The 12,798-nt window shown below is 42.4% G+C and overlaps 2 protein-coding genes across 8 annotated transcripts in view; one reads left to right on the plus strand and one right to left on the minus strand.

Annotated features, from left to right (window-relative positions):
* Window positions 1-9,257, minus strand: part of Mroh8 (maestro heat like repeat family member 8) — a 78,924-nt gene extending 69,667 nt beyond the window's left edge. For 4 of the 5 annotated variants that reach the window (XR_009378945.1, XM_059261792.1, XM_059261791.1 and 1 more), the window contains exon 1: window positions 8,869-9,257. Coding sequence is in view for 4 of the 5 variants with exons in the window: in XM_059261792.1 (XP_059117775.1) it covers window positions 8,869-9,158 (290 nt within the window). In the remaining variant the exon portion in view is untranslated. The remainder of the gene's footprint in view (window positions 1-8,868) is intronic. The other variant, XM_059261794.1, reaches the window with a different exon arrangement.
* Rpn2 (ribophorin II) overlaps window positions 8,707-12,798 on the plus strand; it is a 53,414-nt gene continuing 49,322 nt past the window's right edge. The window contains exons 1-2 of one of the 3 annotated variants that reach the window (XM_059261796.1): window positions 8,707-9,012; window positions 11,849-12,042. In XM_059261796.1, the coding sequence (XP_059117779.1) occupies window positions 9,000-9,012; window positions 11,849-12,042 (207 nt within the window). In that variant the 5' untranslated portion in view covers window positions 8,707-8,999. The remainder of the gene's footprint in view (window positions 9,013-11,848; window positions 12,043-12,798) is intronic. The other 2 variants (XM_059261797.1, XM_059261798.1) reach the window with 2 other exon arrangements.

Below are 12,798 nucleotides of genomic sequence, written 5' to 3' on the forward strand. Positions count from 1 at the left end.
TCTAAGCTGTCCATATTGCTTAAAATTTTAATATTGGTATAGATATTAAATATTGACAAAAGAAGTCAAGTCATGGTGGCACACACCTTTAATCCCAGCACTAGGGAGGAAGAGGCAGGTGAATCTCTCTGTAAGTTCAAGGCCAGCCTGGTCTACAAAGTGAGTTGCAGGACAGTCAGAGCTACACAGAGAAACCCTGTCTCAAAAACAAAACAAAACAAAAATGTTAACAAAGGGGCTTGGAGAGATGGCTCAGCGGTGAAGAGCACTGGTTACTCTTCTAGAGGTCCTGAGTTCAATTCCCAGCAACCACATGGTGGCTCACAACCATCCATAGTGAGATCTGGCGCCATCTTCTGGTCTACAAGCATACATGAAGGCAGAACACTGTATACACAAAAATAAATCTTTTAAAAAAAATGTTAACAAAGACACGGAGCAAAAAAAAAAATCCCATAAATTGCACTTGGAAGTATAATTTGGAACAACTACTTTGGCAACTATTAATCATTATTCAGTAAAGTAGTGCATATTCTCTATGACTATTCTACACTTTGGAATATATTCTGGTAGAACTCACACATGTGTTCAGGAAATTATATAAAGATCTCTACAGAAGTGGTCACTGTGGTATAAAAAAAAATAAAAATAAAAATCAAGCCCCTGAGGCAGCTGATGGCTGGTCACTAGAGCAGATAAACTGTGGTATGGTCATACAGTGAAGAACTATACAGCAATACAATGCCCAGCTCCAGCTACACATAACAACACTCACCATGCTCAAAGGTGCCAACAAGGTGGCTGACATCTGTAGTCCCAACACTTGAGAATCTAAGACAGGAGTTTGAGGCCAGCCTGGGCTACATAGAAAGCTTCCAGTTCTTTAAAATAAGAAATTAAGTAAAAAAAGTCATTTGGCACTGGGGAGGCAGAGGCAAGTGGATCTCAGTGAGTTCAAGGCCAGCCTGGTCTACAAAATGAGTTCCAGGATAGCCAGAGCTGTAACACAGAGAAACTCTGTCTTGAAAAACAAACAAACAAACAACAAAAAAAAAAGTCATTTGAAAAAGTATTCTATAACTTCCAGGTAAATGATAAGAAATATAAAAAACTAATATGCTTTTCAAAATTATATTCATTTATTTTGTATATGTGTATGTGTAGGTGACTGTGTGCTAAGGTGTGTGTGTTTGTAGGGGTCCGGAGACAAATTGGGGGAGTTAGTTCTCCCTTCCCACAATGTGGGTTACAGGGATCAAACTCAGATGATCAGCATCAGTGGCAAGTGCCTTTTCCCAACGAGCCATTTTGCTGGACCTAAAACAGTTCGTGATGTTGTAAATAAAGTAAAACCCTGTTGAGGGAATTTTGTCTGTGGTCTGATGTTCAATAGGGTCAGGCCTCGGTTCGGGAGGCGGGGGTTCACATTTACCTGGCTGGAACTGATCATGGAGTTACCCGGTGGACTCAGACAAGAGAAAGTAATCCACCCCACCCCACCCCACCCCATACTGAAGATTAGGCGGGACTAGAAGGTTGCCTGGTCTTTTTGAGCTGGGACGCGAATCCTGGTCGTTTGCGATTACCTCAGGTTTTTTCTTTAATATTTGTCCCCAAGTTTTATTTATTATAAACGGTAAAAGAAATCGCTTTATCGGAGGCCCACGCAGGGCATTATTAAACCACGCAAAGGCAGCGTGATTCCACCATGTCAATCAGGGCAACCGCAGTGGCTCTTCCCCCAGCTCCTTCTAGCATGCTTTCCTGCGTTCAGGGGTTTTCCGTTGCTGCCCTCCCAGGCACAAATCCCCGGCTCCTCACAGTTCATCCATGTGTCTGCTGCTACTCTCCCAGGTCAGTTCTGCTCAAAGAGTACACAAGCTCCAGAACAGAAGCTAGTCCAGCAGCCTTATGCATTGGCTCCTAGCGGGCTGAGCTTGAGCTGCCTTGGTGCTGTACCTGCTCCACCTGCTGGTTGAATGTTGTCACTACATCTGATTACCTTTGCACAACACCATCCTTCTAGCATTGGAGTCAGAGCAGGTAAGACATTTAGGAATTTATTTATTTATTTATTTATTTTTTGTTTTTGTTTTTCGAGACAGGGTTTCTCTGTGTAGTTTTGCGCCTTTCCTGGAACTCACTTAGTAGCCCAGGCTGGCCTCGAACTCACAGAGATCCGCCTGGCTCTGCCTCCTGAGTGCTGGGATTAAAGGCGTGCGCCACCACCGCCCGGCAGGAATTTTTAAACGGTGAACTAGGCCATTTAATTAATCAATCAATCAATTAGTTAAATATAAATAAATAAATTTTTAAAAAAGAGAGAAAGAGAAGAGGGGAAGGACAATATTAAAATCTTCCCCATGTTAAAAATTGGACATACCACAATGTAGGGAATTAGGACCTTATTTACTGCTACCATGCATGGGATGCAAATAAAAAGATAAACAAAGGGATAAACAATTTAACTGGGATCAACTTAGTATCGGTCATAATTATTATCAGTTTGGTAATTCATACTTTATCCTTAAAAAAATAGTTTGATAACTGTACCAAATCTCAGAAATTGACTGATAAAATACAAACCTTAGAAAAACTTACTATTCATAAGATACAAGCCTTAAAAAACGTTACTACTGAAAATATACAAGCTTTAAAAATACTTACCAATGAAAATAATAAAAATATGACTGATAAGATACAAGCTTTGGGAAAACTTACTAATAAAAATATTCAGACACAGACAGAGGAATTTAGAGCAGATCCTACCTCACCATTACATAATGAAATTGAAGAGAAACAGCCCAAGTTATCAGAAAACCAACTTTAATCTAACCAATCACCATATAGGAACAACCACCAAATGACAGGTATCCCCAAGGCTATGGAAGAGCCTATGACTGGAATCCTATCAAAATGTTAGACTTGAGGAGATTTAAGGAAGCAATAGTATTATATGGTATGCATTCACCTTTTGTAAGACAGATGTTAAACTCATGGGCAACTAGTAACAGAACTATTCCAAAAGTTTAGAAATATTTGATTACAGCAATATTAGAAGCTGGTCCTCAGTTACATTGAAGACTTGGTGGAAAGATGAGGCTAGGATCATCAAACAATGAAGTAGGAGTAGAGGTATTAAAATTTCCCAAGATCAATTTCTCGGAGAAGGCAATTATGCTATATATGATGACAGTCTATATATGATGAACATACCTTGGCTCTATGAACATATATGGCTCTATGCCATATAGCAGCTTTGAATGCTTAGGACAGGGTTGAAGAGGCTGGAAAGAGGTCTGAGTTATTACTAAAATTATACAGGGCCCAAAAGAAGCCTTCACTGATTTTTTTTTACAAAGATTGACTTCAACTGTGAATAGAATGATAACAGATCCAGAAGTTAGACAAATATTAATTGAATCCTTAGCTTTTGAAAATGCTAATTCACAATGCAAAAGGATAATCAGGCCTTTAAATGTGAGATCAGAATCCACAGATGAATGGATCTGAAATACAAATGATACTGAATCTCATACTCATGATGATACTTGGATAGGAGAGGAGATTTCCAAAAACTTTAAGAAAAATCAAAATGTCAGATTTAATTGTGTTAAACAAAGTCATCTACAAAGGATTGTAGACAAGGTATTCCTAGAAACAATGTCTTTTTTTTTTTTCAATTTATTTACTTATTTATTTATTTATTTATTTATTTATTTATTTATTTATTTATTTATTTATTTTTATTTATTTTTTTCTAGAAATAATCCAACCAGAAGGCCCCAGCCTTCTGGAATATGCAGAAGGTGTGGCAAAGGCCCTCTTTGGACTAATGAATGCAGATCAACCAGGGGCCTCTCACAAACTCCCATGTCAAATTTAGTTCAATCATTCCCTGTCACGATGGGGGGAACTCCTCCACTGAGCAATTAAAGGACCTAATGGTGCACAGCTTCAGTACGTAAGACAAAAATTTCAGGAGAGACCATAAAACAAATATTTTGGCCAACTTCTATAAATGACCAAAGACCTAAGCTTAAAGCATTGTAATTGGCCAGGCGGTGGTGGCGCACGCCTTTAATCCCAGCACTCGGGAGGCAGAGGCAGGCGGATCTCTGTGAGTTCGAGGCCAGCCTGGTCTACAAAGCGAGTTCCAGGAAAGACGCAAAGCTACACAGAGAAACCCTGTCTCAAAACAAAACAAAACAAACAAACAAACAAACAAACAAAAAAGCATTGTAATTGAAGGTTTGGTTGACATAGGGGAAGATGTAACCATAATTTCACCAAAATCTTGGCATCCAGATTAGACTCTTTAGGAGGTAAATGTTCAACTTCTTGGGATTGGAACTTTAGCTCAGGTAAAACAAAGTTCCAGATGGGTCAAATGCATAGGGCCAGAAGGACAGATACAAAAATTAAAACCATATGTGGCTAAACATAACAATGAATTTATGGGCGTGTTGCTGTCAGATAATGCTCTTGTACACTGTAAAGATTTGTCACTTGAATTGGTTTAATAAAATGCTGATTGGCCAGTAGCCAGGCAGGAAGTATGGGTGGTATGAACAGACTAGGAGAATTCTAGGAAGAGGAAGGGCAGAGTCAGGAGTTGCCAACAGGCACAGAGGAAGCAAGATGAAAATACCATTTTGAGAAAAGGTACCAAGCCACGTGGCTAAACATAGATAAGAATAATGGGTTAATTTAAGTGTAAGAGCTAGTTAATAATAAGCTTGAGCTACCAGCTGAGCATTTATAAGTAATATTAAGCCTCTGAGTCAACTATTTGGGAAGCAGCTGCTGGGTATTTGGGAACAAGCGAGAGAGAAACATTCCGCTTACAGGATGTGATTTATTACAGCAATGGAAAACACAGATCAACATTCCTCCAATCTCAAAAACAAACTGTAGAGAATGCTACTGAGAGAAATATTAGACGGTATTCTGAAGAGCAGCCACAGACACTTCACGTTGTACATAAACAGAACACAATAGCTGGTAATCTTACAAGGGTACTAACAGCACTACCTTTAAAGTGGCTGACTGACAAACCATTTACCTAGGTGAAACAATGAATGGCCTTTAACATCAGAAAAATGACAGGCATTAGAACAGCTGGTACAGAGTAGCTAAATGCTCAACATATTGAAGAATTGACCAGTGCTAGGAATTCTCCTATATTTGTCATTAAAAAGAAATCTGGGCCGGGTGGTGGTGGCACATGACTTTAATCCCAGCACTCAGGAGGCTGAGGCAGGTGGATCTCTGTGAGTTCGAGGCCAACCTGGGCTACAGAGTGAGTTCCAGGAAAGGTGCAAAGTGACACAGAGAAACCCTGTCTCAAAAAACAAAACAAAACAAAAATTTTTAAAAAATCTGGAAAATAGAGAATGTTAACAGATTTGAGAGCCATAAATAAAGTAATTCAGCCCATGGGCTCCTTACAGCCTGGAATTCGCTTGCCTTCTCTATTACCTAAAGGATGGTCTTTTATAGTGATTGATTTAAAAGGCTGATTTTTTACTAGATTTTTTACAAGAACAGGTTAGAGAAAATTTTGCCTTCACAGTGCCTACTTATAACAATTCCCAGCCTGTTAAAAGGAATCATTGGAAAGTTCTCCCACAAGGGATGTTAAACAGCCCCCACCTTCTGTCAATATTTTGTACAATAGCCATTGGAAAAAATTTGTAAACAGTTTCCTCAATTATAATTTACCATTATATGGACGATATCTTACATATTACAATTTTATTGTCCATGTTTTTACCAGGCTCTTTGCAGTTGGTTGTTGGTATATGTTATTTTGTTTGTTTGTTTGTTTGTTTGTTTTCTGAGACTGGGTCTCACTATGTAGCCCTGGCTTTCCTGGAACTTATTATGTAGACCAGGATGGCCTCAAACTCACATGGATCCTTCTGCCTCTGCCTCCCAAGTGCTGAGACTAAAGGCATGTGCTATCATACCCGGCTGTTGGTATATGTTTTAATAACAGATTCTCCAAATGTAGTCCAATTTTTTTCTTGTTTATGTGTTTTCATTTTCTTCAGTGCTAAGGATCTAACCCAGGATACTATGCATTTTAGGCAAGTGTTCTACCACTGAGCCCAGACCTAAGTATAATTCTTAAGTGACCACTGATGGCTCTTTTCATTTACATCAATATGTAAGACATAACTACAACAACAAAGACATGGTCAAACCATCGACAATGTAAATTTTGCAGACATAACACTTTGTGTGTGTGGTAGGCATGGGTGGCAGCAAACTCATGATGTGGCTGAGGGTAACCTTGTACTTCATATCCTCCTGCCTCTGTTTCTCAAATGCTGGGATCACAGGTGTGTGCCACCATATCAGATGTGAGACATTTTAAAATTTAATCTCTAATAACCTTTTTTCTATCATTAGGTTTGGATAATCAACAAATCAATAAATCAAGTTCTCCTTTGCCACATATGCCAATTTTATGGTGTAAATACTCCAAAATCATAGCCAAAATCAATGTTTCCCTTGGAAACAATCTGTGCAGTGATATTTATACTATCTTATCACATTCTATTAATGAGGTATTACATGTATATAGGCAATCACAAATGTTCAGACAATGGTAAATGTAATAAAAGCAGGAAATGAAAAGATTTATTTTTCAGCATATTTTCTTTTACTTTATGGTTATATAATTTAATGTTCTAAATAACTGTATTTACCCAATTTGCAAAATTATTGAAAACTTAACAGCTGGCTCTTCCTCTAGTACATCACTGGCTTGTCTTATTACTGAATTGGTAGAGTTCTTTAAGTGTATTCTAGTTCAGCACTTACAGGAAACCATGGAGTTGGCCTGGCCTTGAGAGGCATGTGTCATAGGTTTTTCAGGTTAGAGTCTGTGGCTCCTGGGCATTGTGTGCCTTCAATTCCAGAGAAATCAAGGGACTCCTTCAGGCAGTGAAACATTCAGGCAGCTTTGTGTTTCTCTTCATGTTGCCTTAGAAGTCAAGGAAGCATGAGAGCTTGACAGGACAATTGGTCTTAGACATCAATCTTGTGTACCCCGTGTAGCTTGCAAATGTCACTGTCTCCTGACAACTACCCTAGTATTGATCCTGGTAATCGCCATTATATTGTTTCTGATAAAGGTATAAAAAGTCTTTTTGCTCTCAATAAGATTATCACAGTCTCAGTCTTGCTGTGGCCCCTCCAACCCAAGCGTGGTTTAATTCCTGGACCAGCTATATCAGGTAACCTTGGCCTGGTAAGTAAGCATAGGCTTTACAGGCACACTCAATATTACTGTCTGGGATATTGAAAATATCTGTCACATTGCCCAGTACAATGCAGCTACCCTGGCTGAGCTAGTGAGCATGTGAAACACAGCCAGTACAACTGAGGAGCCAAAGTTTAAATTTTACTTAATTTAATTAAGTTCAAAGTGAAATAGCTGCATAAGGCTAATGACTACTCTATGGAGGAGTGACACTCACTAGACACAGAACTGACTCTCTCCTACACAGCTGACTAATACTTGGGGCAATACTAATGATAAGAAGCATTCCTATACTCTACATGCTCACAGTAGTTAAAAGCAGACTGTAGTCAGAATGCCTGAGCTGAAATATTTCCTTCCTTTTAAAGAGCTAATAGTACCACTACACACTTGACAAAATAATGACAAAAAAGTAAATGAAATCATGTATGTAGAATGCTTAGTACTCTTTCCAACTGTATTATAAATGCTCAGTAATTGGAGCTACATATTAGTTTCGGCTTCCATTTTGAGTCTGTTAAATTTGCAGATCAGGGTATCCCTCAATCCTCACCAGAGAAGCTTCTTCTTGCAGTAGACAGCAATCAACAGAGAAACCTACAACTGATCGACATACAGAGAATAAGAGACTTTGGAAATCTCAGCCCTAAATGGGATGTCTATATCATACTTCTCACCTCAAGGCTCAGGGATCTACGTGGAAGAGGAATAGAAAGATTGTAAGAGCCAGACGTGGTGAATGGCTTCAAGGAAACAGTGTTTTCCAAACACAACAGGGGAGATGCAACATGAACCTACAGAGATTTGTGAGAGTATAAACAAGATCTGCAAAAGCCCAAGCTATACAAAATCCCAGTATAGAGTAGGGGAAGTGGGCACAAAAGACCTGCCCCTAGCCAAAAAGCTATTCATAACTGATAGCTAGTAGGAGAAGGAAAATCAGTTTTTTCAATGGAGTGACTCTGGGTGTATCAACCACTCTCCAGGGCAGGGCTCCATGCTTAGTTTGTTTTTGATTTTTTAGAAAGGCAGAGAAATAGAGCATGAAGTTGAGTGGGTAGGGAGTTGGGGGAAGGGAATGAATATGATCAAAATACATTGTATGAAATTCTCAAAGAATAAAATATTTTTTTAAATGGTCCTCAGAGTTACTGTACCGCTCACTGGTTTGAAAACTGGGTAAAAAAAAATCACTCATAAGTCAGTTATTAATAATCTAGGTAGTAATCCTTCAACCATCATTCCCAAAAGGGGTTAAAATCATGTCACTATAGGCCTCTCCTCCCTTCTCCTGGCTTTAAAATTGGCCGGGCTGCGGGAGAACCCCGTGATTGACAGGGCGTCCAGCCAGTCACTGGCCCTGGCCAATGAGAGGTGGCCCCGTCTCAGGCCCAACCCAAGTCCCTGTCCAATCGCGTCCGGGCGGCGGCCAGAGCAGGACGGTTGAGAGGCGGTCGGTTCCAAGTGGGCCGCGGCGCGGGGGAGACTGCGGGCTGGCCAGCCGGAACCCTGGAAGCGGTTCGCACGCCACGACTGGAGCCCGCACACCGCGGCTGCTGAGAACGGCCCTGCCCAGCGGGACCGCCGAGACTGACCTTTGCCGGGAGCCCATCCTGGCAGGCGGCGTGTGCTGTGGGTCCCTGGCGTCCCCTCCGGCGCGCTCTTGGAGCCACTTCCCAGAGCGGAAGTCTGCCTGCTCTGGCTCCGGTGGGACCTGCTCGGAGGAATGGCGCCGCCGGGTGAGACGTTGCGCATGGCTCAACAGTGGGGCCCCGCGGCCGACACGCCTTGGGGAGCGGGGCGTCGCCCGCGGGAGGCTAGTGCGGACCACACGGGCGCCGGCCAGGCGCTGTTCCCCTCCCCTACGGGGCAGGGGCATGGGCATGGGCTCGGGAGCTTTCGGGGTCGTAGGTGGGACGGAGGGCTGCGAGTTCTGGTGAAGTGCTGCCGACCCGAAGGGTTGGTGCGGAGGGGGAGCGTGCAACGCGTGGCTACGGGTCCCCGCGAGGCCCAGCGCGAACCGCGGTAGCGCGGACCCGGGCCTGGCCGCCTTCATTCATTTGAGTGGGACCGGCGGCCTGCAGCCTGTCTGGGAGTCACCCTTGGCATCCTGAAAGCCTTTGACCGTGTCACTGGACTTTGTTTGGGCTCTAGGTTCTTTTTCACTGACAGGGACAGGAGACTCACCTAGCCTAAAGCCTAGGCTATGAAGGGATACTAGAGGTGCAGACTTGTAACTGGCCACATACTCATTGTGAGACCAGGTGCCAGGGACTTATCCCCTCTGCTCCTCAGTTTCTCGATTGGTACCTGCTTCGTAAGAGCTGTGTTAAATGGTATTCTGTGCTTGCTTCTAACAGTGCAGAGCAAAATTCGATGCTTGGTAGATTTTGAATGGACACGGTAGTGTGGAATCTTAGTGTCATCTTTTTAGAAATCACTATTTGAGTGTATATCTTCTATTCCCCCGGCCGAGGAGTAGTTGGAATCCCAGAGAAAGGAAGTAACTCGGGAACGCAGTGAACAGAGCTTGCTATTTCACTGATTTGCTGGTAAAGTGGTTAACGTCAGAATGTGTATTGAAACTGTCTCAAGTGTGAGTCTCAGGTGTCTTAGGGCAGGGACAGGTAACTTAGGAACCTTAATTTTTTTCTTTTTTCCAATAGGGTGTAGGGAGCTGAGGAGCTGGGTTCAGTTCCCAGCACTGAGAGAGAAACAAGTTCATGGCACGCAGGAGCATTCACTATATATTGATGAATACTGCACACGGAGCTCTTTGCTCTTTTAGTTTAGGGTGGGGACTTTAGAGGTACTATGCATCAAACCCAGGGGATGAATTCTACACTAAGCCATTGCCTCTACACATACTGGCTTTTAAGTTTTTAAAGAGCTTTCACATTTAGGTTAGCAAACACACAAAGACTTAAATGAAACTGCTGTTCATAGAAGAGTGAGTCTCTGTGAGTTATGCATCTTTTCAACATTGTAAAAAAAAAAAAAGTAGGGGCCTGTCAAGGTGACTCCGAGGTTAAAGTTCTTGTCATTAAGCCTTATTGCTAAGATGACTGAGTTCGATCTTCAGGTGGAACTGCATGGTAGGAGGAGAGAACTGACTCCCAAGTTTTCCTCTGTCCTCCATATGTTCACACCCCCAACCCCATTTTAATTTAATTTTCTTAAGTGGAATGTGAATGAACTCCGTAGTGTTGACTGGGTTTGACTCCAACCAGGACTGGCCACTTGTAACCTACTCAGTTTTCTTCTTTGTAAAGTAATGTCTTTAAAGGATTCTAATTCAGCTTGAGCTATAGGCAAAGGAGTTAGGGCCACTGATGTTAATCTTGTAATTGCCTTTTAATGCTTTTAACTTGGGTGACAGAGGGTTCACTTTTTCATGATACAGGCCATTCAAATGTTCCCTGGTCTTTATTTTTAATAAAAGAGAGGCAGATGCCATTCCTGCAGTTTCTTCCTGTCCCTAGGGGATCACAGGTGGGACTGGTTTTTCTTTTTCTTTTCCCATTTATTCAGGGCATACCATACCTGGCTGTCTATAAGACTTGGAAATACTGAGATAAATATGAGAAATAGTCTTTAGCCTCCAGCTCCTAGAGGCTAGGAGCTTACTGTTTAGCAGAGAGATCAGCCCTCATATTCTTTCTTGTTGTTTGGGGCTTTTTTTGGGGGGGGGAGTGTTTTGTTTTTTGTCTTTCCCCCCTGAGAAACAGGGTTTCTCCATGTAGTCCTGGCAGTCCTGGTACTTGCTTTGTAGCCCAGGCTGGCCTCAGACTCAGAGATCTTCCTGCCTCTGCCTCCTGAGTGCTGGGATTAAAGGTGTGCGCCACCACCGCCGGCTCTCCCTCACCCTCTGAACTGTGGAAAATGCAGCTTAGGCACAGTATAGACTTCACTGAGTGGCTACAGCAGCAAGCACAGTAATGGAAGCAGCTGATCCTCTACCTGGTGCTCACTACAGACCAATCATTATTCTAAAAGCTTTTTCCTTTAACTCATAAGGAGCCCAGGCATGACACTTGTCATCTGCTTTATGCTTGAGGAAGCTGAGGCAGTTGCTGAATAACTTAACTGTGGTTCCTATATAGGCCAGAGGCTAGGTCCTTCATTGTACTGGGCCCTAACTCAAGAAAAGCTTCTGGAAGAAACTTAAGCCAAAACCTGAAAGGACACATCATGCAAAGTTGAAGTTGAGGCAGAGCTAAAAAGAGTGTTGGGTAGAAAGGAACATGGCTCCTTGAGGAACAGGCTGGAAAGTGAAAGTTGTTAGAGTGGGCGAGGGATGAGTTTGGTTGAGAAGGAGACAAGATACAAGGATTCAGGATTGGTTCTGTCCTGAGAAGTTTTAAATGGGAATGGTGTTTTGGTGTTCTTCAGATTTCTAGAGCTTTCATGAAAGACTGTCCTGATAGTTGAAGATGGGGGTCATCATTCCCCATCTCTTGAGTCTAGACCTGTGTTCTCTACCCATTCCCACATGGCTAGGCTCCCAGTTCTTGCTGCATCATACTGTGACAAGGAGTAATGTGGCATGTACTTAACTAGCCATTTTCCTCAAAGGTTCAAGCGCTGTCTTCCTGTTGGCCCTGACAATCATAGCCAGCACCCAGGCTCTGACACCTACCCACTACCTCACCAAGCATGATGTGGAAAGACTGAAAGCCTCTTTGGATCGCCCTTTCACAAATTTGGAGTCTGCCTTCTACTCCATCGTGGGACTCAACAGCCTTGGGGCACAGGTGTCAGATGTCAAGGTAAAGCTGCCTTTTTTCTGTTTACAGTGCTTTAGGAGAATCTTAATCTCCTCACATGTTCCTCTTGTATACTTTAAAACAAACTCTTGCTGGTGTGAGTATTACTGCATTTAATACAACAAATACTCTTTCAGTCTGAGGTTAGTTCTTAATGTATGTCCCACCAGGTGAGTATTTCTTCTTCTTTTTTTTTTTTTTTTTTTTTTTTTTGGATATGAGTACTCTGTCTGCATGTATGCATGTATGCCTGCAGGCCAGAAGAAAGCATCAGATCCCATTACAGATGTTTGTGAGCCACCATGAGGTTGCTGGGAATTAAACTCAGGACCTCTGGAAGAGCAGCCTTAACGGCTGAGCCATCTTTCCAGCCCCAGTCATCTTCCCAGCCCCAGCTGGGTATTTCTTTTTTTTTTTTTAAAGATTTATTTATTATGTATACAGTATTCTGCCTGCATGTGTCCCTGCAGGCCAGAAGAGGGCGCCAGATCTCATTACAAGTGGTTGTGAGCCACTATGTGGTTGCTGGGAATTGAACTCAGGACCTCTGAAAGAGCAGTCGGTGCTCTTAACCACTGAGCCATCTCTCCAGCCCCCAGCTGGGTATTTCTAAGGGAAAGGAGGAAAGAGAGTCAGAGCCTCTGGAATCTACTAGAACTGTTATCTGTGAAACTACTCAATACAGCATGGACTTGGTTTGTGTACTTCTTAACCACTGAGCCATCTCCCCAGCCCCACATGTGCTTGGAAAGTGCTAGG

The sequence above is a fragment of the Peromyscus eremicus genome, chromosome 4, assembly GCF_949786415.1.
Source record: "Peromyscus eremicus chromosome 4, PerEre_H2_v1, whole genome shotgun sequence".
Classification (NCBI taxonomy): Eukaryota; Metazoa; Chordata; class Mammalia; order Rodentia; family Cricetidae; genus Peromyscus; species Peromyscus eremicus.